The 23,723-nt window shown below is 41.0% G+C and overlaps 1 protein-coding gene across 12 annotated transcripts in view; it reads right to left on the reverse strand.

The window, feature by feature from the left end:
• sec31a (SEC31 homolog A, COPII coat complex component) overlaps nucleotides 1-23,723 on the reverse strand; it is a 110,366-nt gene that overhangs the window by 41,138 nt on the left and 45,505 nt on the right. For all 12 annotated transcript variants that reach the window (XM_069925442.1, XM_069925437.1, XM_069925433.1 and 9 more), the window contains 12 exons: nucleotides 22,950-23,092; nucleotides 22,146-22,245; nucleotides 21,185-21,346; nucleotides 20,111-20,263; nucleotides 18,405-18,629; nucleotides 14,801-14,875; nucleotides 12,117-12,170; nucleotides 5,880-5,954; nucleotides 5,021-5,126; nucleotides 3,461-3,639; nucleotides 3,252-3,378; nucleotides 1,126-1,271 (listed from right to left, as the gene is read on the reverse strand). In XM_069925442.1, the coding sequence (XP_069781543.1) occupies nucleotides 1,126-1,271; nucleotides 3,252-3,378; nucleotides 3,461-3,639; nucleotides 5,021-5,126; nucleotides 5,880-5,954; nucleotides 12,117-12,170; nucleotides 14,801-14,875; nucleotides 18,405-18,629; nucleotides 20,111-20,263; nucleotides 21,185-21,346; nucleotides 22,146-22,245; nucleotides 22,950-23,092 (1,545 nt within the window). The remainder of the gene's footprint in view (nucleotides 1-1,125; nucleotides 1,272-3,251; nucleotides 3,379-3,460; nucleotides 3,640-5,020; nucleotides 5,127-5,879; nucleotides 5,955-12,116; nucleotides 12,171-14,800; nucleotides 14,876-18,404; nucleotides 18,630-20,110; nucleotides 20,264-21,184; nucleotides 21,347-22,145; nucleotides 22,246-22,949; nucleotides 23,093-23,723) is intronic.

Below are 23,723 nucleotides of genomic sequence, written 5' to 3' on the forward strand. Positions count from 1 at the left end.
CACGTCGTCTTATATCCTGCCACATACAGTTTTAAAAAAAACTTGGAGATACCTTGCTAGATGCAAAAATATCACTGTGTAGCAGGCCATCGACCGCACCACGCCCTAAGCGGCAACCCGACAAAGGGAACCCACGGCCTACACCGCTGGCTGAGACAGGCTACGCACTTCGAAGACAGCGATCAACTCAGCAGCACGAGGCTGCAGCGCCCCACTCTGGTGGAGTTAGGGAAGCAGCCACATCCGGGGATGAGAGAGGCTTATTGATTGACCGCTCCCCGGATAGCGCTAAACAACCAATCCCAGGAAGCAGATCGTGATGCCACCAGTCAGGTGACATGATCACATCAGAGATGGGCTTCTGAGCCCTTTATAAGCAGAACTGACAGCACAATAAAGCAGTGTTGAATTCACTCCCGTACCGTGTCTCTTCTTTGAGCGTAACTTCTCCAGCGGAAGCATGCACTACAACTGCATTTTTACCTCAAAATTAAGCCAAGGAGCAAGTGATTGGGAATGATGGAAAGATATTTAATAGGATGCGGACTAAAAATGTTCTACAATTCAGCAATTAATATTGAGCTTGTTTTAAATAAACCATTACGTGCAGTAGGGAGAATGATCAATTCACGTCGTCAGTTCTGGCTGCACTGTTGTTGGAAGCACAAAGTGAAACCCCTGATTCTTCTGTGGGAAAAATTGGAAGGTTGAGCTTGAATGCAAAAAGGAATCAGGTTTAGAAATCTTCCTGTCTAGATTTGTAGTAAGGCTTAATATAGATGCTAATATTACATCACCCATTCTGTGTTTTGCCAGATGACTTAGTTGAATCTTTACTGAGAAGATGCAGATGTACATTACAGCAATTTCATGCCTTTTAAATAAATAATTGAAGATAAACTAATAGGGATGAACAGCCATGTGTGAAATCAGTGGGAAGGATAGTTTTCTGTTTAGCAAGTCAAAGGGACCTGGGGGCTTGCACCGAAATCTGCAAACAATAGGAAATAAAGAGATCCCGGTGGAAGGTAAATATGTCATAACATTACCTTTCAAGAAAATATCACAGTCTCCTTTTCTTTGAGATTTAACCCAGAACTTCACTGCCCATGCAGCCAGACTAACCTGCAGAGCAAGAGGAGAGTTTCCATTCTGAGCTCTATCCCAGCAGGCAACGAGTTTCTCCACATTGCCAGCACAGATGTAGCACAGGCAAGCTTGAGCTTGAAGGCTGTTGTCTCCTTCACTCTCCAAACGTGCGCCCAAATAATCTTGGGTGAAACAAACAAAACACATTTTAAAACATCTGCTTTTAGTTCAATATATTTCCTATTTGTACAATGAGCTAAAACACAGTATGCACATTCTGCTCATAAGCCAATGGCTGAAATGTTACCAGCATGTGACCACAAGTTACTAACACGTGGCACTCATTTCCAAATCACCCTCTCCTTTCATTTTCTGCCCTGCATTCCAGATGAGCTACTGAGCAATGCAGGAATTGAACCCATGTCTCTCACTGCATGCCACTGAGCTTTAGAATGCTCCACTAGAACTGTGCATTGGACACCAAGGCCGAACTCTGCACTTTGAGGAGCAGAGGTGTTGATCCAAATCTCTTCTGGTTCTCCCAGTTATTTTCTTTTTTGAAATGTACACACCTTAAGAATTTTTGTTTTTAATTCCATTTGATAGCCCTGAATATTAACAAGGTCCTCCACTGGAAAACCATCCCTCAAATTAATTTTTTTAATTCGATTTTGCATTTTGTTACAAGCTTACACATTTGTGTTTGTAAAAAAAGAACTTTTGTTTTAAATCCGATGATGAAATCTCCCTCAAGAGACATAGAAAGTTTCAGGACAGGAATAGGCCTGCAGCTTAGTGAGTCCATACCAGCCATCAAACACCCCTTTACACTCATCCTACCGTGATTTTTTTTTACAATTCCCTTCACTTTCTAATTAACCCGCACCCATAATTCTCAGCAGCCAACTCTAATTTTTTTTGGAATGTGGGAAGAAACTAGAGCATCCGGAATAAATCCTCATGATTACTGGGAAAACATGCAAACCCCATGCAGACAGGACCCAGGGTCAAGACTGAGCCGGGGTCACTGGCAAAATGAGGCAGGGGTTCCATCAGCAGCGTCACTGTATAGAAATCTCCAATTCATCCCCAAACAGGGAGAAAGCACCAGGTGTTAACTAAAAATCACCATTTGATCAGCAGATTCACAAACGACTGAATAGATGAAAGCATTGTTCAGTACAGCTGAGCCACAGAAATCAGCCAATTCTGTCCAGATTGCTGACTGTAGCCTTGCTATTGTCCACCACTGAATAGCCTCCCAATGACAGTATGATATACAGCAAGCTGTGAATACCTTTGGAATTATAGCTCAGCAACATTTAACAGAGGAATGAAAAGGGAAAAGCAGCCAGCAACTGCTTTATTCTAGGATCCTCAACAGGTAGATGGAAATGTAAAATGTTGAGCATCAGGAAAGAGGTGCAGGTGCCACAAGACTCGCACCACCAGGTTCAGGAACTGCTGCTCCCCCTCCACCATCAGACTCCTCAACAACAAACTCAGTCAGGGATGTATTTAAGGACTCTTACTTTTGAACTTCATTGATTTTTTTTCTCTGCATTGCACAGTTTGTTTATATTTCTTTATTTGTTTATGTGGGTACATTGAGTCAGGGTTTTTTTGGACTGCCAATAAGTGGTAATTCTACCTGATCCACAGGAAAAAGAATCGCAGGGTTGTATGATGTCATGCATGCACTCTTAGACATTAAATCTGAAATCTCATACCAATTACAGTACTGAGGTGTCCTTAACCCTGTCACTGGGTAGGTAACATTGACTTCAAGACACATGCTCACAATTACATCTATCCTTTAACCATTCTTTCCTTTGTATGCTAATATATTGCTGCGTTCCTGTTCTATCCCCCATCTGAATGGTCCCCTGCACAAGGATGCAGGGCTCACTTTTCTCATCCTTTCTGGACTCTGCACTCATCCACATAGGCTGCGTAAACTGCTTGTAAAAAAAAATGTGCACAGTGTTGGAAATAAAAATAAAAAATGTGAAGGGATAAAATAAATTGGTTGGTCAGGCAGCACCTGCAGAAAGGGAAAAAGTGTTTCAGGTCTTAACTTTATGATGGCTTCCTATTGTTTCCATCCAAATGGAATGATATGGCGTACATGTTAGGACACAGGGCAAAGTAATTCAACTCACCACAAAGTGTGGCAAACTCCTCAGGCCCAACATAAGTCAACAAAGCAGCCAAAGCTTCTTTCCAGTTCTGAAGATCACATGACTGTAAAATTTCTTCCCAATCCCTTGTCACCACAGCATCTATCAACTAAGAATTATATCCAAATTTAAGAACAAATCAGTACATCATAATAAAAATTAAATTAGTGGTCAAATGAAAGCCATCTTACCCTGGTGATCTTGCTTTTTGTTTTGGCAAAGTATTTTTTTTGGGTCTTAGCCAGAAGTTCCTGTCCTCCAGCTATTGCCAGAATGATGGCATCTGCCATTCGATTATCATGTAAGCAAAGATCAACAGCTCCTGCAAAATTGCCTGTCAACAAAGCCTGAGTGATCAACCCATCAACATCTGTGGAATGGAAAAGAATTTTTCAAATGCATCTTCTCCACAAAATATTTTAACTAATCCATACAGACGTAAGCAAGTCAATCTTGAGCATTAACCTCTCGTTCATTGAAGACATCCATGCGAGGCACTGTGTCAATCATCTGCCATCATAAAAGACCCCATCATCCTCGACATGCTCTCTTTTCACTGCTACCTTCAGATTGAAGCCAAGACCAGCAATTGTAGGTTCAAGATTTTTTTCCCCAACAAGCATCAAGCCCTTGAACCTTCCCATACTACTCCTTCCATCACACTACTTCAGGACCACCAAGATCTGTCTGCACGACTGACTTGGTACAGTTTTTGTGCTATGATTTATTTGCCACTGTGAATATTTATTACTATTCATTATTATTTCTTTCACCCCCCCTTTCTTGTATATCATCTTTTACAAGATGTTATGTGTTTTATGTTCAGTACAACTCTGATTATCCAAATTCAGATTCAACAAAATCCTCATTTATCAGAAAAAAATGTAAATTTCAAATAAATGAGAATATCCGAAACAAATCAGAAATCCTCATTTATCTGAGATTTTTTTTGGAGCTAAACTGACCTCTCAGGCTGAAAAAAAATTCACTTGACATGAAATTAGAATGACAATTGTCCTTGTTTCAGGTAACTCCCTCCCCTCTCTCTTTCCACTTCTTCTTTTATCTATCCTTACTGACTTTCCTCTCCAACTTTCCCTCTCAAACTGCCTGCTGCTGTATCCCAGCCACAAGTGGTCGGAAGAATCCCTTGTCCCACCATCATCAAGGAGAGTGGGGCCGTCAGGCTGCCGGCAGCAGCGGGTTCTTGGTGGGGAGGCGTCAGTTCGCAGCGGCTGCAGCAGTTTTTTGATGAGAATTAAACATTATTTTAATGCTTAAAAAACCCTCCCTTATTGTTTGTTGTTGTTCAAACACTGTTATAAGTGATTTGTTGTTGCTACTGGGCTGAGATAGAGAGGGGTGGTGGATATTGTGTGTTTAACCCTTGCATTCTCAATTGGAAGTTGAGAATGGTTAGCAGTGATTTATTTGCACCCAATGTCCAGTTACTTGTGTATTATTCCGGATTAGTCTATGAGCGTGTGCTCTTTTGTGAACTGCCGTGCATAAATAAAACCCACTGCTCATTGATAACACGTGTCCAGTCTGGATTCTCTTTAAACCCCATCAAACCTGAACACAATACCCTATTTCTCTCCAGAACCCTTGATCACTTTAGTTAACAGGAACACATCAAACTCCCTTTTTAATATATCTAACACACTGGCCTCAACAAACTTCCACAAGCAATTTCTTCACTCTCCTGCTTTTTTAAAAAAATGAATCAAATTCTTGTACACACTAATTACCTCCACTGATAGAGATATTGAATTTTGTTTCTTTCTCAACTTGTTTCTCTGACATGGCCATACTGAGGTCCAAATCCTCCTCATCTCCTTCGTGTTCACTTTCGGCCTGTTGGATATATAAATGACTCACCTTAATACACTCACAGACAATTAATTTTATCATTGGGAATTGCACTAAAAATGCAATCCACCTTTGTACATGAGTTCTACTCTCTATTGTTTTGAAGAACATAATCACCAAGGGATGGAACCAATAATAACCTGCTAATTAATGACCATTGGTAGCATTATGACCTGCCATAGTACAATCACAAAGTAGACTGCAAAGTGCATTCCAACTTCAATTATAATTTATACATTTCAGGCAGACCACAAAGTAAATTCCCTGAATAGGTGGTACTCTTCCATGATGGTTCTGTCAGTTCATGAGCACTGAAATCACTGAGGAACTGAAAAAACAAAGGTTTGATTCCATGAACTGATCTCAGCACAGTTGGCCTCAGTTAGTGAAAAGAGAATTAGCCAGAGATCCCAGCCTGGATAACATCTGGTATCCAAACCCGGTAACCTACATCTGAAAAAAATAAACTTGATTATGATGACTTATCATTACAAATAAATTGGTGCAAGGGACATTTAGTCAAGCAAATGGAGGACCAATGTACCATACCAAGGAGTAGGGGGAAGAGGGAAATCCCATTTGAAAAAATATAAGAACAAGCATGCAACTGCAAGGTCAATAAATAAAATTTCCAACATCAAATACATTTCTGAATAAATACTAGTAACACTAGCACAAAGCATTATCATATGCACACTAATAAATGACAATAAAAATAAAGTGGGATTGATTTGATACCTCCCCCACGAATTGATCTTCGATAGCAGGGCTGTCTTCAGCGCACTCTGCTGTCTGCTCAGAGTCCCCAGGAGCCTTAAAGTGGAAGGGTTAGATGACAACATCATAAGGAAGTGCAGGAAGCACAAGCAAAGCCAGAAAATAACGATGTTAGGAACCAAAATGTCTAGGGTAAGAAGCTTATTCCACAAGTGATACAGATCACAATGCCCAAGGCTGTCGGGAAGGCCAGTGAAACATCACACTCAAGTCAATGAGGAATTCACTCATCACTTGAAATGATTCTAAAAATTATTTAAACAGAAATCTATTGCAAAATTACAACCCCCAGATATGATGTGGGCATCATGATGGCTGCAGCTAGTTTTGGGCCCAACGCATGCTCATTTAAACTCTGTTCCTGGGAGGTGTGGGTGAATGTGATCGATCGCATAACCTAGCACTGCACTGGCAACTTTCCTTAGAAGGACAATCAGGCGGCTGGTGTGACAAACATTCATCCTGCTGGCATGGAACCAGCCACCCTGAGACTGAAACACATTTAACAAAGCAGTGGGAGCCTTGTTCTGCACCTTTCCCAATCCGAGAGATCTCTTGATGATAATGCTCTCCAAAAGTCCGTCGTCCAGAGCACAGGAAGATACAAGTGCCATTCAAAAAAAATAGCATATCCCCAAACTCAAGGTAAACTTGAGTACGTTAGACAAGTCACAAGGGCCCCATTCAAATCTTAAAGAGCTATAAAATATATTAACATCCTCTTATTTGGCTCCATTTATCTCTTAAATTTTAATGATGCAACACCTCAGGTAACACAAAAACTGCAGGTGCTGGAGTCGTCAGTGAACAAAGAGAAGCTGGAGAGATTCAGCAGGTCAGACACCATCCATGGAGAGAAATGTTTGATGCTGAAACTACCACAGTGGTTTCATCCAATTTAAATTCAGAACACAAAAGTGGAAGCCCTACATCCAATGAAACATTATCATATTTTATCTTAAAGAAATATACCAGACAGCTCAAACACACATTTTCACCTTGTGGAATAATATTCATCCCATGGTTCATAAAATGGTGATAATACTCAATACAAATCAGACAGATAAAATAAATCACTTTCAGGTTACATAATTTGATTCAGTAACTATTACAATTAAAATAAAAGGTTACTTTATCAAATAAAAATCCAGAGTAATGGAGAGAGCTTGGGCCAAGAAATTCAAGTGCAATGAGGGTGCTGAAAAATCACGTGGGGCTTGACAGTTAACTCGGGATAAACTCTTTTCATTTTGAAAGAAAATTCAAATAAAATTTAAAAGTAGTTTGCTGAGGTAGGGAAGAGTGGAAAATAAATCAATTGAATGGCCCATCAGCAGCAGTGGTGAATTGAGGATTCATCTTAGATGTTGAAAGGGAAAGTCAAAAACATCTGAAATGAGGACATTTCAGAGAATGAGAAAGTGCAGTGGAAATGTATACAGTGGAAAACTCATTTAGGCCTCAGAGAGAGAATGCATAATTTCTCATCATCCAGAAAATTATAGACTTCTATCTGGACTTGCCAATTTCCTGAACTATAATTCTTTGCAAAAGTTGCACATTATTTACATTTCTTTACTGGAAATATTGGAAAGCATTATTCCTTATGTAGTCTTATCTCTGGGAAATAAATCTTTATTTTTGTTTCAAATTGAAAAGATGATGGTAGTCGTGCCTACCATACCGGAGGACATGAGGAGATTAACAAGGATGTCCAGGTGTAGAGCCATCTAGGCATGCAGCATGGAAACAGGCCCTTCAACCAATCACACCAATAATATTCATCTCAGGGATTTTCTTTTTATCTGCATATACCCTTAACTTCCCAAAGATTCTACCACTCACCTACACATTGGGGTGGCGGGTAATTCAAAGTGACCGATTAACCCATCAACCTGCACATCTCTGGGATGTGCGAGTAAACTGGATCATCTTGGAAGAAATCCTTGTGATCACAAGGAGAATGTGCAAACTCCACACAGACAGCACTCACAGTCAGGACTGAATTTGGGTCTCTGGCCCTGCTGAGCAACAGCCCTACTAGCTACACCACTGTGTAAGAAACTAAAGGTCCAATGGGGAAGCAGAACAAGACCTTTACAATATTAAAGGGAATAAATACAAGTGAGAAACTACCCTGTTAGCTTGTTTACAATTTGCAAATACAGTGCATCCCCAGGTTATGAAGGAGATCTGGTCCTACATCAGTCTTTAAGTCGAATATGTAGATAAGGCAGAACAGATACATAGGGTTCTTATTTAGCATCAGTTAGTCAAATGTTTGTCTTAGTACTGTAAAAACATTAAATAAACAGTTCTTAAAACAGTTTAGGTAGAAAAAAAGATCATGATTAAAAGTTAACACTTACTCTCATCCCATCAACGTCTTGCAAACCGGAAGGAGCATTCATGAGGTAACATTATGCGCACGCACGAATTGGGGACGCAATTTGCTCATAAGTATGAGTTGACAATAAGTTGGACGTTCGTAACCCCGGTACTCCCTGTACCTCAAAGAAAATCTTCCAACCACTATGACTGGGCCAGAATTATTGCAAGGAAAATCAAAATTTAAGCCTGTATACACTCTATTCATAGATTGCACTTTTCTCTACTTGAAATACTTATCTGTTCTTCCCTTAAAACACGTAGTATAGTGGTCTTTGTCTCTGACAAAGCAATCATTCATTAAGAACATTCTGCACAAAGAGGTTTGCAGGGTTTATAAAAGTACAAAAAAGGATAACTTACAAGAGTTAATGACTTAGGAAAAAGGAGGAAAGAGATGAGATTGAGGGTATGACAAGAGATGGAAGAAGAAATGTTCTGCATCATTCTCAAACCTTGGTTAAACTGAAAATCTGAGTGAGCTTCAAAAAAGATAGTAAAAAAGGAATCAAATGTGGAAAACTAGAACTCAAGCAAATGATATTCCAAGATCACACCACATGCAACCCTATAACTGAAAAAATGTCAGAGAGATGATAAATGATTTTGTAGTCTTTATTTCAGAAAATCAAGTCATAAGGCTAAAGTGCAGCCAATCTATCAACCTCAGATAAGAGGGAAAAATAACAGTAAATGTGGGCTACTGAGTCACACAGCCTGGAAACAGGTCCTTAAGCCCAACTTCCCAACGCAGACTAAAATGTCCCACCCCATCTGCCTGTTTTGCCCATATCCCTATCCTATGTATCCATCCAAATGCTTCTTAAACATTGCAACAGTAACTGCCTCAACTACCTCCCCCAGCAGCTTATCCAGTCACTCACCTTCTTTTGTGTAAAATAAAGTTACCCCTCAGCACTATTTCCTCTAAGGTGTGCGCACACACACACACACACACACACACACACACACACACACACACACACACACACACACACACACACACACACACACACACACACACACACGTACAAAAGGTTAGTTACCTAAAAAAAATGCAGAAATTAATAATTAAACTTATTGAATGCAATTGTACTTGTTAGTTTTATTAGCCATGAGAGATAGGCTGTGCCAAAGCTATTTGAAACAATTTCACATTTTCACAAGCATTCAGTGCACACATACTTTTTCACAAGAAAAAAATTGACCAACAGAAAATTTTTGCACACATTGACTACTAAAAATTAGAGGGAATTTTGCCCCTCAGGTTAATAGTAAATCTCTCCCTCTCACTTTAAACCTTTGTACTCAGGTTACCATTTTCCTACTCATGGCAAAAGAGTCTGAATTTACCCAATCTATTCACCTCATGGTTTTTGTAGGCCTCTATTGATTACCCTCATCTTCTCAAGCTCCAAGGAACCAAGCCCTAGCTTCTCAACCTCCCCCTGTATTCAGCAACCCCACCCCCCGAGTCTTGGCATGTCCTCATCAATATTCTCTGCACCCTTTCCAGCTTAACATCTTTCCTGTAGCATGGTCAACTAAACTGAACACAACACACCAAATGGAGCCACAACAACATCTTACACAACTGTAACATGATCCTCCAGTTCCATATTCAATATCCTGACTGATGAAAGCCAATGTGCCAATAGCCTTTTTACCATCATATCTATCTGTAACTCCACTTTCCAGGTATTCCATCAACCTTTCACCTGCCCAACCGATCAAGATCCTGCTGCAATTTTTGGTAATCTTCATTGTCTGCCATACCAGAAACTTGCTATCATGCCATGTGTATTTCCATCTAAATGATTGTTATAGATGGCAAAGAGCAATGGGCCCAGCACCAAACCCTGAGGCACACCAGTCTCTAAAACAAACTTCTACCATATTTCTTCCATGAAGCCAATTCTTCTATCTCTTCTTGGATCCCACATGATCTAGCCTATCAAAGCAGCCTACTGTCCGGAATTGCATCAAATGCCTTGTTGAAATTCACATATATATATATATATATATATATATATATATATATATGTATGTCTACTACTCTGCCCTTGTCAACCTTCTTGGTCACATCTTCAAAAATAATCAGATTTGTGAGGCAATCTTCCCTTTGCTAAACTGTGCTGATTACCCCTAATCAACTCCCTTCCATCCAAATGCGTGTATATCTTCTTGTTCAGAAAACTCTTTCATATCTTACCGACAACAGATATTAGGCTCACTGGCTTATAGTTCCCAGGCTTCTCACTCCAGCTCTTCTTGAATTGAGAAACAACCTTCTAGTCTTCCGGTACATGACCTGTATGATGACTCAAATGTCAGCCAGGGCATTTCCCATTTCCTTTCTAGCTTCCCATTGTCCTCAGATATATCTGATCAGTCCCAGAAGAAATGTCTACCTTCATATGCATCATGGCTTCAGCACCTCCTCAACCATACACTGACTGATCTCAAGATATTACCACTGACTACCCAAGTTCCACAGTCCTCGTGTCTTTGTTCACAGTAAAAAAAAAGTCGGAGCAAAATTTAGAATCCATAGTTAAATAGAATAACTGAAGACAGCCAGCATGAAATATGAAGGACAAGCATGTTGGCCAAACTTTGTGGTATTAAATAAAATGGAATGATTGTACAGAGAGAGCAAATTAAGAATACAGATTTCAGAAAAAAACCTAATTAGGTGACTCAGAAAAGGCTGGCTACAAGAATAATCAGTCAGGCAGTACAGAAAAAGAAAAGGAGTAACATGGATGAAAATTTGACTGACATTCAAGAAATAAGTATGTTATTTTGAAATAACTATTCTGATTGGAGGATGCTTGTAACTAAATGTGCTTTGTTCACTGCAGTACAAATTATTTGCATTCAGGAAGATTGATCACAAATAAGTCATAGTGTAAGGAGACTAAGCTACCCCTGAACCCTATATGCCATCGCTCTACTTTCTTCTACTATCTGATCCCTTGGGGAAAAGCATCACAAATTTTGTGGCACAAATCCTTGCCTGAATCAGTTCCTGCTCATTCAGCAAACACAAACAATGCCCCCAATCAATCCTCTTCCTGTTCCTTGCAATTTATATTTTCCTTTAATCTTCTGCACCTCCTTCCCTTTGTTCCCTAAGGGAGTCATGTCTTTAGCCTTTTAAGCTAACATATCTGGAATTTCCTCACCTTTAACATGTTTAAAAACTCCCTCTTCTACCCAGCTTCTCATCAGCCCATCTAACAGCTTCTATGATGGCTCATTTAATATTGGGAGGTATTGGGTCAGCTGGCTGATTAAATATCCCACCTGATTTACTCTCTATTGAGGCCGACGTCTGGAGAAATCTGCAGGGTACAGATCAATTGGCGGAGCTTGAGGGACCCAAACGATGACTGACCATTTCTCTCCATGGATGCTTACTAACTAGCAGATTCTGTTCTTGTCTTTCTTTATCATTCATTTCATGGTCTCTCCAGTTGCAAGTTCCACCCACCAACATAGAGTGGTAGTGAGTGCAAAATATTCAAGAGGAACTTGTGTATGAGGAAGTTGTTAATGAATAAGCAAAGACCACAGCACTTTAAAAGGGAAGATAAGTGTTTTAAGTAGAGGGAAGGGCCATCTATAGGGAGCACAGGAGTATTTATCTTCCGTTTTTCATGAAGAGCTGACACAGTTTCGATGGGTTGGCAGACCGCTTGCATATAAATTGGAAACAAGCTGAGAACGTGCAGAGGTTTCTGGGAATATTTTTTCTCATTTGTACTGGCACACTCGTGCCACACTTCAGTTGCTCTGTGTCTGTACCTGATCCGATGGAAGCCCGATCTTGCTTGCCCCACTTTGTAGCGCTGTTGCAATCTAGAGCAGAAACACACATCAAGTTTAAATGGTGCCGACGTGATGGAGTAGTGGCCGGACGGTGAACTCCAGCCCTCTCCAGAAAAGTCGGGAAAAACAAGAGAAAACACAAAGGCACAGAAATAAAAGTTACAGAAAAGTGAGTATAAAGGTGGAAAGAAGATGGCGACAAAAAAAGAAAAATCGAAAGCAACGGTAAGAAGAGAAGAAGAGAAGACAAAGGAGGAAAAAGGTGAAGGCCTTACCTGTCCGAAGAGGCCCGCTGCGGAGAGAGAAACCCGCTCCCTCAGGTCGGTAAATAATGGACTACAAAAATGGCTCGCAGAGCCGAGTAAAAGTGCGCAACCGCGCATGCGCGAAGTTTCGCGCATGCGCGATGTGAATGAAAAAAAACACACCGACGGGAGGGGGGACCAGCTGGGGAGTCGATCTCCACAGCCGGCAACGACAGCTGCAGAACACCTGCAGCAAGAAGAGACCACAGAAGACAACAGAAACAAGAAAGAAGAGGAGGAAAGGGCAACAAAGAAACAACAGATGGCCAACCCAGAGGAAGAAGAAGAGGAAGAGTATGGTGAAATAGAAGAAGAAAAGAGAGGCAAGGTAAAGGATATACTTGCTCTTATTAGAGGATACATGGAATCATTTAAAGAATGGCAAACACAGGAATTTAAGGATTTAAGAAAAAGAATAAACAACACAGAAGAGAAAATAAATAAAATGGAGATGACCTTAACAGAAATGGGAAAGAAAATGGACAAGATGGAAGAGCGGGCAGTAGCAGCAGAAATGGAGGTAGAAGACTTAAAAAAGAAATTGGAGAAATCTAATAAAAAAACTAAAGAGACACAAGAACTACTAGCTCAAAAAATAGATACAATGGAAAACCATAACAGAAGAAATAACATAAAGATAGTGGGCCTTAAGGAAGATGAAGAAGGCAAGAATATGAGGGAGTTTATAAAAGAGTGGATCCCTAAGACCCTAGGATGTCCAGAACTACAGCAAGAATTGGAAATAGAAAGGGCACATAGAGTATTGGCCTCTAAACCACAACCACAACAAAAACCAAGATCTATTGTAGTAAAATTCCTAAGATATACTACAAGAGAAAAGGTACTGGAGAAGACAATGGAAAAAGTAAGAGAGGGCAACAAACCACTGGAGTATAAAGGGCAAAAAATCTTCATTTATCCAGATATAAGTTTTGAACTCCTAAAGAAGAGAAAAGAGTTCAATACAGCAAAGGCGATTTTATGGAAGAAAGGGTATAAATTTATACTAAAGCATCCAGCGGTATTGAAAATATTTATTCCAGGACAACAAAACAGACTATTCTCGGATCCAGAAGAAGCACGAAAATTTGCAGAACAATTACAAAAATAGACTGAGGGAGGAAGACGGGTAATGAGAGTTAAGATGATCACAATTGATATGTATGTGGGTAAAGACAAAAATAGACTGAGGGATGAAGACGGGTAATGAGAGTAAAAATGATCACGATTGATATGTATGCGGGTAAAGAGGTATAAGAGTGAATAGAGACAAGGAGCATACGTGAATGTATCTGTACTTAGAGGAAAATATAGATAGTATAGACAAGAATTAATAAGGGAAGGTAATGGAATAGAGAGAATAAGGAGGGAATTAAAAGAGTGACCTTTGTGACATATGAAAAGTGAAATCTTTTCTGGGGGAGGCGGGGTGGGGGGAAATAGCGGTCACTGCAAAATCAGTTGACGCTTGCGAGTGGATTCGCAAATCCAAATGGAGAGGGGAGATGTGGTTGTCCGACAAGGGATAAAGGACAACTCAGGAGGTGAATGGGAGATTGGGAATAAATAAGATAGAAATAGGAGAATAAGGAAAATGTTGGATGTTGTAGGAATGTTGTCTTATAAAGAGTTGAAAATAAGAAAACAGAAATGGAAAAGGAGGAAAGGTAAAGATGGAAAAACGGAAAGAGAAGATAAACAAAATATAAAAGGGCTACGCTGAACTATATGTCTTTAAATATTAATGGAATACATAACCAAATTAAAAGGAATAAACTACCAAATTTAAATGAATAAATGTATTCCATTAGAAAAAATAACATATTGGTTAAGAAATAATATTGAAATATTCGAACAAGTATAGGAGCCTTACATTAAATACAATAGCGAAAACCTACCGGGGACAAACATTACCTAAGTTGATGGAAGGAGAAGGAAAGAAAAGAATGGACTCAGTAGAATTTCTGGTGTAATTTTGTTGAATGACAACATTGTCTGACTGGATTAATGCAACCTAGATTGTATACCTAAAATGGATGAGGGGGGGGTGGGGGGGTGGTTTGGGAGGAAAGGGGGGGGGGAGAAAAAGTCACTGTATATGTGTGAAAAAGAAATTGTGTATATCATGGCTAATGTGATTTATGGTGTGAAAAATAAAAAAAATTTAAAAAAAAAAAAAAAAAAAAAAAAAAAGTTTAAATGGTGCCATCACTAGAGAAATATGTGCAGTTAAATTACTACCTCTCACTTGATTTTCCAACTACATTGTCCTTTCATCAACAGATCTAATGATTACTACCATTATCCTAAGGTCTGCCTTTTACTTCACACATGAGTAATAAATTTTCTTCCTACCTTCTCTGCAAGTTCATCTTGATTGTATCCTAAAAGCTCCAAGTATTTATTGCGATGATCTTTCTCAAAGTTCACCTAAATAAAAGAAGACTGAGAAATCAGTATAAGCAGACCTCTCCTTCATTCTGAGCTGACTGTGGAACAGTATTGTGCTGAGCAATCCAGTTAACTAAAAATGATAAAGATATTGAAAGAGTGTAAATCCTGGATTTAAGACAAAAAAAACTTTGGAAGTAGAGGACAGTTTGGAAACCAAAGAGATGGAGAGAAAGTAGAAGATTGACGAAGTCAGGAGTGGGAAAGAAAGGGAGAGAAAAGAAAGGAAGAAGTAGTTAAAGAGGGAATGACAAAGCAGATTGGGAAGCTGAAGAGAGTACCAAGAATTAGTCTGTACACACTGGGGTACACTGGGACAGAGCATATGGGAGGAAAAATATGTGGTAATACGAGAGAAGAAACAGGGACAAATTGTAACACAATGCAGCATCTATTGAGGTTCAAGGAAGAAAATGGGGTCCTGGGTCAAGGATGCCAGGTGAGCTAGGATTATAGGAGATGCTCAGTGCCCACCTGATGATACCCAGACAAAAGTTACATAGGGAGGTGGCTGGCAGGTTAGGGACAAGAGACATTCAGTGTCTAATAGAGAAATAAAATCTGCAGATGCTGTAAACAATGACTTTGGTCTAGACTGACCATTTCTAATGCCTGACTTACTGGGTTCCTCCAGCAGCTCCTTGTTTATTTGATATCTAATGATGGTAACCAAAATCTATAAAATCCAATTGAATTTTTGTTAAATTACCATGGCACCATTTTAGTGCTTACTTCTTCCCTGGGCTCTACAGAGGTGAGCAGACCAAGTCTTGGCAGCATGTACTAGTGGCTACAAATCTGAAGACATGCTTGTAAGTAGGCTCACATTCAAAATATCTCAAATAATACACCTGTCTCAGCATTCCATGTTTTATTAGTATTAATCTTGAGCAAACAATCAAGCTTCATGGCAGCATTTGGCAGAAACTGCTGAAGTGAATTAAAATCGGTGAACAAGCACAGATCTACATCACACTCAAAGGTCTGATAGCCAAGCTAAGCAATCTCATTGGATGGCTGCTGCAATTACCTTTCGCCCTCCTAGGTCAAGCAATGAGCAAAATGGACAGAGCTCCTGCCTGTTTATAGTTAATAATCATCAATTGCTTTTCAACACTTGAGAAGATCAGAATCAGACAAAGAATTGCTGGAGGAACTCAGCAGGTCAGGCAGCATCCGTCAGCAGCAAGACCAGTCAACATATGGAGTTGGAACCTGCTGAACCCTCCAGACCTCTGTAATATTGTCATTAGTTTACCACCTAAAGCACACATGTCAAACCCTGGCCCGCGGGCCAAATTTGGCCCGCGATATAATTATATTTGACTTGCAAGATCATTTCAAAAATGTATTAGAGGTGGCCCGCTGGCCGCCGCGCCAGTATAGCGCATGCACAGCTAATACTATAAATCCCAGAATGCATTGGCTTCAGCCCGCTAATTTCCCCCACCTCCTCTGTTTACATTGCAGGGTCTCACCGTGGACTCTGGTTTTGGGGCCTGGCTGGTGTCAGGGGAAGCCAAGGCCACTTCCCAGCGCCCGGAACCGGAGGCCTCGGGCCTGACCTCGCCAGGACCGTTGCCCACTCCCCCTCCCTGCCGCAGGCCGACCCGCGACTCACGGTGATGGGGCCGCTGATCCGCCGAGATGCCGCCCTGCAGCGAGAGCCGATGCCCCCACACTGTCGTTGTCCAACCCGATCGCCCGCAAACCCCACCCTCCCGCACACAGGCCTGAGTAAGTATTATGAACTTTAATCTCAGGATAAAACGATCTTCCAATAGTTTCATGTCACAGTGATAAATATATTCCTGGTTAAAAATGGTCCTGCACCTGGATATAAGCTCATTAGGCATAAAACTTGAAAAGTGTGTAAATCAAAGGATATCTGTACCAATGGAAAAAGGGCATGGCAAATGCATGGCAAATACCCCTGCTAGAGTTCATGCTCACAATCAGTCACCCATTTGATTGTTTCAGGAATCATGTTATTCTCCCACATTCTCAATAGCCCTCAGATTTTACTATTCGACAGCACACTAGCAACATTTGACAAATCCTCTATAGAGAAATATTATTTATTGAATATTTTATTTCTCATTTGTTAATGCTTCTGGAAAGAGTTTATCCAAAACTATTATTAAACATTTATTTTAATAAGAAAAAGTTTAACATTACATATGTTGAAAGAAGAGAAAACATGCAGATGTTGTTGAAAATTTTCAATAAATATTTAGTTCGGCCCTTGACTTAGTCCAAGTTTTTAATTTTGGCCCTCCGTGAATTTGAGTTTGACACCCCTGCCCTAGAGGATGGTGACCAAGGCAGGCGACCAGCGAGGGACTTAGCAGCTGGAGGACCCACTTAGGCTGGAGGCAACTTGCAATTGGGGGACCCGCATGGGCTGTGGGCTGCTGGAGAGTGGCTCATGAGAAGCAGGCATCGGAACCGAATTCGAGGGTGTGCTGAGGGAAAGAAGGGCTCCCTAAGGGCCTAATGGTGCCAAAGGTTTGGATCTGAAGCTCAGGTTGCCAATGAGGAATCTGTGCAGCTGCAGAGGTTACAGGAGCACTGGAGGATTATCCATGGGCACTCAGTGTCTCTCAAAGGACATCCTTTTGTGTCTCTTTTTCTCTACTGTAAGCGACGTCGCAAGACACTATTGGCAACTCTTTGACTTACAAAAGGCAGAGGCAATTTCATGTAATATTACATTCTGTAATATTACATAACAATAATGGAATCTTGAATCTTCAGATAATCTCAGGATTTTGATATCATTGATACCAACTCTGAGGGATGTGAAAGAAAACAGTGCACCTCAGAGTTTGCTGCACATCTCAGAAGGCCAGGGTCAATTCTGACCTGAAGTGGAGTTTCGACAATCTCCCTGTAACCTAGTGTGTTTCCTCTGAGTGCTCTAGTTCCCTCAGATATTTCAAAGGCAGTGAGTTAATAGGTTTAAATTGTGATGAGTGTGCAGGTGAGTGGTAGAATCAGAAAAGGGAGAGGGGTTGGATGAGAATGTGGAGAGAGTAAAGTGGATTAATATAGAACTAACTGCCAGATGATAAGTGCAGAAATCAGTTTCCGTGCTCAATCTCTCTCTTCTGTTTTTGACACCTGCAGGAAACCCACTTAGTTACAGCAGACAAACGTCCCACTCCTGGCACCAGACGTCAGGATTGAACCCGGGTTGCTGGAGCTGAGCCACTATGTTCTGCTTGTACTTCAATGGGGATGGGATGAATCAGAGTTGGAATGCATCATTCTATGAACAACAGAATGCATATATGCATATACCTGTTTGCATGTTCACTCTCAAGCAGGTATTGCACAACTTTCAAGTTTCACAACAGAAAATATGAGGGAAACTTAGACTGACTATAAAGCTGGAAACTTAAATTGGGCCAAATCACTCAACAGCCTTCCCTATAGTTTCAGAATCATACAGTATGTCAGAGCATATTGTCAAGAGTCCAACAATTCTTTTTTCATTTGTTCTCACCTTTAAGAACCCCCAAACATTTCTCTCAAAGTTCGTCTGGGCAGCATTCATTTTCGACTGGCAATACTCCACAAAACTTCCCGAGTGTATGGCATTCTGCAGTTCATTGGAGCGGTTCAAGAGTTCCGACTCGGTGACAACTTGGCTGACGAACACTTGGAATGGAGCTTCTTGCTGCTGAGGCTGGGACTTCGGGCTCTGAAAAGTGACCAGCTTCCCTCCAAACTGCAGTGAAATATCACGACCGATATGCAATAGAGAGGAAAACAACAAAGCCATGGGTTAAAGCCCATTTTACAGTATTGACAGGTGCAGAAATATAGGTCACATTAATCAATTTGTACTGATTACCAAAGCAGTACATTTAAAAAATCACTACACCCACAGAAAAGAAAGAGTGGAGCGTCAACCAAGCTCACTCCAACAGTGGAGGGGTATTAGTCAAGTCTTTCCTCACAAAAGAAACTCTAGATGGGAGGGGGCAGATATAAACAAATTGAAAGAATTTCATTGAATTAAATTATTTAATGTGAAACGGATTGCTTTAAAATGCTATATGGTTGTTTCATTGCGGCCCCTACAACAGTTCAGCAGCCGAGTACACTGTCAGGTATTCAGCAGGAAATTCCCAGGTTCAAGCTGCAGAAAAAGCTGAAGTCAATAGGATAGAAGATGAAAGTATCTCAAGTGACCTGGACTGGGTAAAATTTTATAGTAATAAAGAGATAGAGTAACAGTCTAAGAAACAGGTCTCTTAACCCACAACAACAGTCAATTCCACTATCCCCCCATTTATATTTAAGCTACATTGATCCCATGTTTTATTATCCCCACATTCTCATTAACTGTCCCAATTCTACTATTCAACTGTACACTAAGGTGTACAGGTTGGCCAATCAATCTACCAACCTACACATCTTTGGGACATCAGAGGAGACCAGAGCACCCATGTGATCAAGGGGCCAGTACGCAAACCCCACCCAAGGTCAGGATTGGACCTGCCTTCTGATACTGCAAGGCAAAGGTCTACCCCCAGCTGCACCTCCCTCAGCCCGCCAAGCTTCTTGTTCTCGACAGTGTCCCTGGAGTTGAGCGCCTGGGAGAAGTCAGGAGAAGGAGCAGCCTTGCAACGATGGACTGTTGCAGTCAAATCTGTCGACGTCAGAGAATGAGCAAAGATTTGTAAGAGATATACAAAATTATGATGGGTACAGATAGGATAAATGCAAGCAAGATTTTTACTCTGAGGTTGGCTGAGACAAGAACTAGAGGACATGAGTTAAGCATGAAAGTTGAGATGTTTAAAGGGAACTGTAGGGGCAGAGAGTGGTAAGAGTGTGGAATGAGCTGCCAACAGAGGTGGTGGATGTAGGCTTCATTTTGAAATTTAAGAAAATTTTGGATAGCTGTATGGATGAGAGGGATATGAAGGATTATGGTCTGGTCGGTGCAGGTCAATGGGACTAGGCTGAATAATAGTTCAGCATGGATTAGATGGGCCAAAGGGCCGGTTTCCTCTGCTGCAGTGTTGTATGGCTTGCTGCCTTACCAGTACAACAAAAATTTTGGTCATTCAGTTGTGGAACAAATAGAGAGTCATGGCCAAGAGTGAATGGTCAATTCCAGAGAGGGGAAAGAGAGCTGGAAAGGCTGTCAGTTTCTCAGTGAAGTACCCTGCTGTAGATTGCACAGTTTTGAAAACTTACAGCAAACGTTGCTCCTACAGGACGGCGGATCCACTTGGGTGGCTTTTTAAGAGGCAGCAAGGCTCTTGGCTGAGTGATGGACTGAGGGAGTTGCAAGGGTGGAAGAGCTTGTCCCGTACCAAATGGATCCAAATTCCCAAAGGAGGAGGAAATCTATTGTGGAGCAAGGAGGCATCATTTAAGAATTCAGGTAGATACTTACACCAAGGTCATTGCTGAAACCTGTGCTGGTCAAAAGGCCTCAATAATCTAATCTGACAATGGCTCACCCATTCCAGGGGCAAACAATGACATTTAAGAAGAGTGAGGAGGCATGGACAATTTGCTTGGGTACAATAAACAGTTCAGTCACTGATTTTTTTTTTTTAACTCATGGTGTTGTGTCTATTACCGGTCAAGAAAAATCCAGTTCATTATCCTGCAACAATTAAAACAAAATGCAATTATGAAATCACCAAATGTCAGGTGCTCAAAGAAGCTGAGGGAAGCAGACACCAGTTTAACTGCATCCTCAGTACAGAAACTGCATATTGTGTGGGAAAAATTCAGAAAAATATACCAATGATGGCTAAAAAAAAAAGACACTCTCTGCGAAAACCATGGAAGATCTTCCAATATTCAATCCGAACAAGTTTTTAAGAGCATAATATAATTGCTGTGAATTTAAGATTCATTGTAGCGTGACCTATGCCAAAACAACAAGTCCAGCCCATTGTGAGTTCTTGCATAAAAACTGTTAAAAAAAAATTAATCGGCTTCTGTTAAAACCCACTGGCTTAATGATGCCCAGCATAACCCTTCAAGGTGGGGGGGGGGGGGGGTGGGAGGCTTGGCCCATCCACTCTGTAACCTGACAGCTTGTGTTGAATGGTGTTACAGAAGTTCATGAAAAGGTATGCTGGCATAGCATTCATGCACAGAGCAACTTGCAGGTACTTAGTCCCTTGTTACTTAAATCTAAGCTTGTTTCTACAAATGCTGGCCCAGGATAGAAATCTCAGTGATGGAGCCAATGACAGAACAGTGACAAAACACACACAGAATGAGATACAACACGGCCAAACATTTACTTACATTATCAACCTGCTTCTGCCTTTGTGCATCTAGATTTCCACCCATGAGGGAATAGATACTGATATGGCCATCAAAAGCAGCAGCAGAGAGGACTGCAGGATTCCTCGGGCACCACTGAATATCGAAGCACCACTGTGTAGCTGTCGGTAACTCATACACAACCTAGTCACAGTCAAGAACAAGAAAAAAAAGAGTAAACCACGTAATGGATCATGATACATTGTTTGAATTACATTACATGATACACTTTATATTTCTGCTTTTGGCAAAGTAAAAGCAGAAAATAACTTGAAGGCAAAGTGTCCCCACCAATGCCAGTACAGCAGGCATCTACAGCACTGGCTATTGGGATGTGGGATGTGTGCACAATGGTGAAAGGTTGCTTCATGAGACACACTGTTTACCATGAGCAAAGGTAAGAACTATGCAATGCACAGAAATGTGTATTTTATTACCGGTTTCAAATCAGTTGGGGATCAGGGAATGTTACTTCAAATTGTTATAAGTAATTCAATGTCCATTTTATGGTAGATATCACATTATCTATGAAATGATCCCCGAAAATAGTGCCAAGAGTTTGCTTTCTTATTTTCTGCAGTCTCTCATGCTGAGCTCCAAATTATTTGAATACACATGTCTACAGGCCTCTTTTGTGGGAATGAGAATGTAACAGATTTTTCTTTAAATCCATGTGGTTTCCTATTCTGCCAGGTTTGTTTAACAAAATGCCAAAAATAAGATGGTCATTTAAAACAAGAGCAATGGATATCAATGCATCCAAAGTTGAAACATCCATTGGATGCTTTTCTATATTTTGTGGAAAATAAATTGATATACTTTATTGATACCCCTGAAATCTAATTTTCACCCAATTCACAAGAAAAGTCCTTTCTGACCGAGCTAGTTATCCTACAAATCAGAGCCTCCCCTCACATTCATTGACATTACTAGTCTGACCCACCTCTGCAGTGTTTGGATTCCAGCAAAGCATGCGGTTGTCCTTGCCACAGCTCAGAAGCAGCTCTGGGTCTGCCAGACTCCAGGCAATGGCTAAAATTCCTCTGCAAAACAATGTTAATTCAAAAGAATGAAATGCTGCCCCTGACATTTGAAAGTTATATTGTGCATAATTTCCCTCTCCTCTTGAGGTCACCCAAATGCACTCTTGCATCAGGGCCAGTTATGTTCTTGCAGCTCAGCTTCAAGAGCGTAATATTCATCTAGATGATTCCCTGTATGGCTACACTGAAAGCACTGGCACAGAATACTTATTCAGCATTTGAGTGGGCCTTGAACACACATTCTTCACACCAAGGCCAAATGAGGCTTCAAGTCTGAGGGGACACAAACACACCCACACCAGTTTTCAGAATTGATCATGGTATCCAATTAAGGGCCCGTAAAAAGTTAAAGACAAAAATGGCTGCCTCAAATATATCTGGGTTGGCAGGGTAACTGTTCACAGTAAATTGCCCCTAGTTTGCAGGCGAGTGGTAGGATCTGGAAATTAATGAGTATATGGGGAGAAAAAAAAAATGAGATGAACACAGGATTATGTAAATAAGTGGCTGATACAGGCTTCTGTGCTGTATCACTCTGGCCTCATTTCTGCCAAGTTAACCATTTACATTCAAGAAAGAATTGCTGTTTTTTTTAAATATACAGAAAATACATGAACTTCTCAAGTAAATAAAGTTTTTTTTAAAAAATAAAACAAAATGAGTTTCCTCATGACAGAACGATCTGTTCAGTTCGGGAACTCTACCTTGTGTGGCTCTCCAGCATTCGCAGGGGAGACGTTGCAAACCTGAGGTCCCACATCTGAATGACGGGCATTCGGTCATCCTCCGAGGCCACAGCCATCTGTGTAGCAATGTCTGGATGCCAAGCCAGGCCTGAGCAATGCATCTGCCAGCAGGTACAAAGTAGTCACAAGTGAAGGGACATAGATACTGGCGGCAGAGCACATTAACAACCTGAAATCAAAGTATGGCCTGATGAACAATCTAAGGGAAGGGGAGGAGGCACTGGGCAGTGAAGGACGCCAAGAAGGACGGCGAAGGAGCAAGCACAACAAAATATGGGCATGAAGGCAGGTAAGGGTGAGAGGCCAGGTGAAGAGGCAGGAAGAGTGATTGGGGGCGGGATGGGGAAGATCAGTCAGGAAGATGGTGGGAGAGGTGGAGATTGCGAGCGACAAAGTGCAGGTCAGAGAAGTCGGGTCTGCCAAGAGGGCAGGTTTATAAAGAAGAGAGCTAGAGAGGAGAGAGGGTGCAAGAGGTTAACAAGAATGAGCTGCTTAACAGAGGGGAAATGCAGCCAGAAAGTGAAAAGTGATGCTGGGAGCAATAGAGTAGGGAAGGTACTCTGCAAGCTGTTACAGATTACAATTCACCCACAATGCTACTATGAACACTGGCAGTTTCATTCATTCACACATCATCCACCTAAAAGGGAGTGAAAATCTGAGGAGAGAGAGAACCTGCAGCAAAAGAAAATATTAGCATGGCTTAAGAAGGTGATCAGACTCCTTTCTTCC

This window comes from Narcine bancroftii, chromosome 3 (genome assembly GCF_036971445.1).
Source record: "Narcine bancroftii isolate sNarBan1 chromosome 3, sNarBan1.hap1, whole genome shotgun sequence".
NCBI lineage: Eukaryota > Metazoa > Chordata > Chondrichthyes > Torpediniformes > Narcinidae > Narcine > Narcine bancroftii.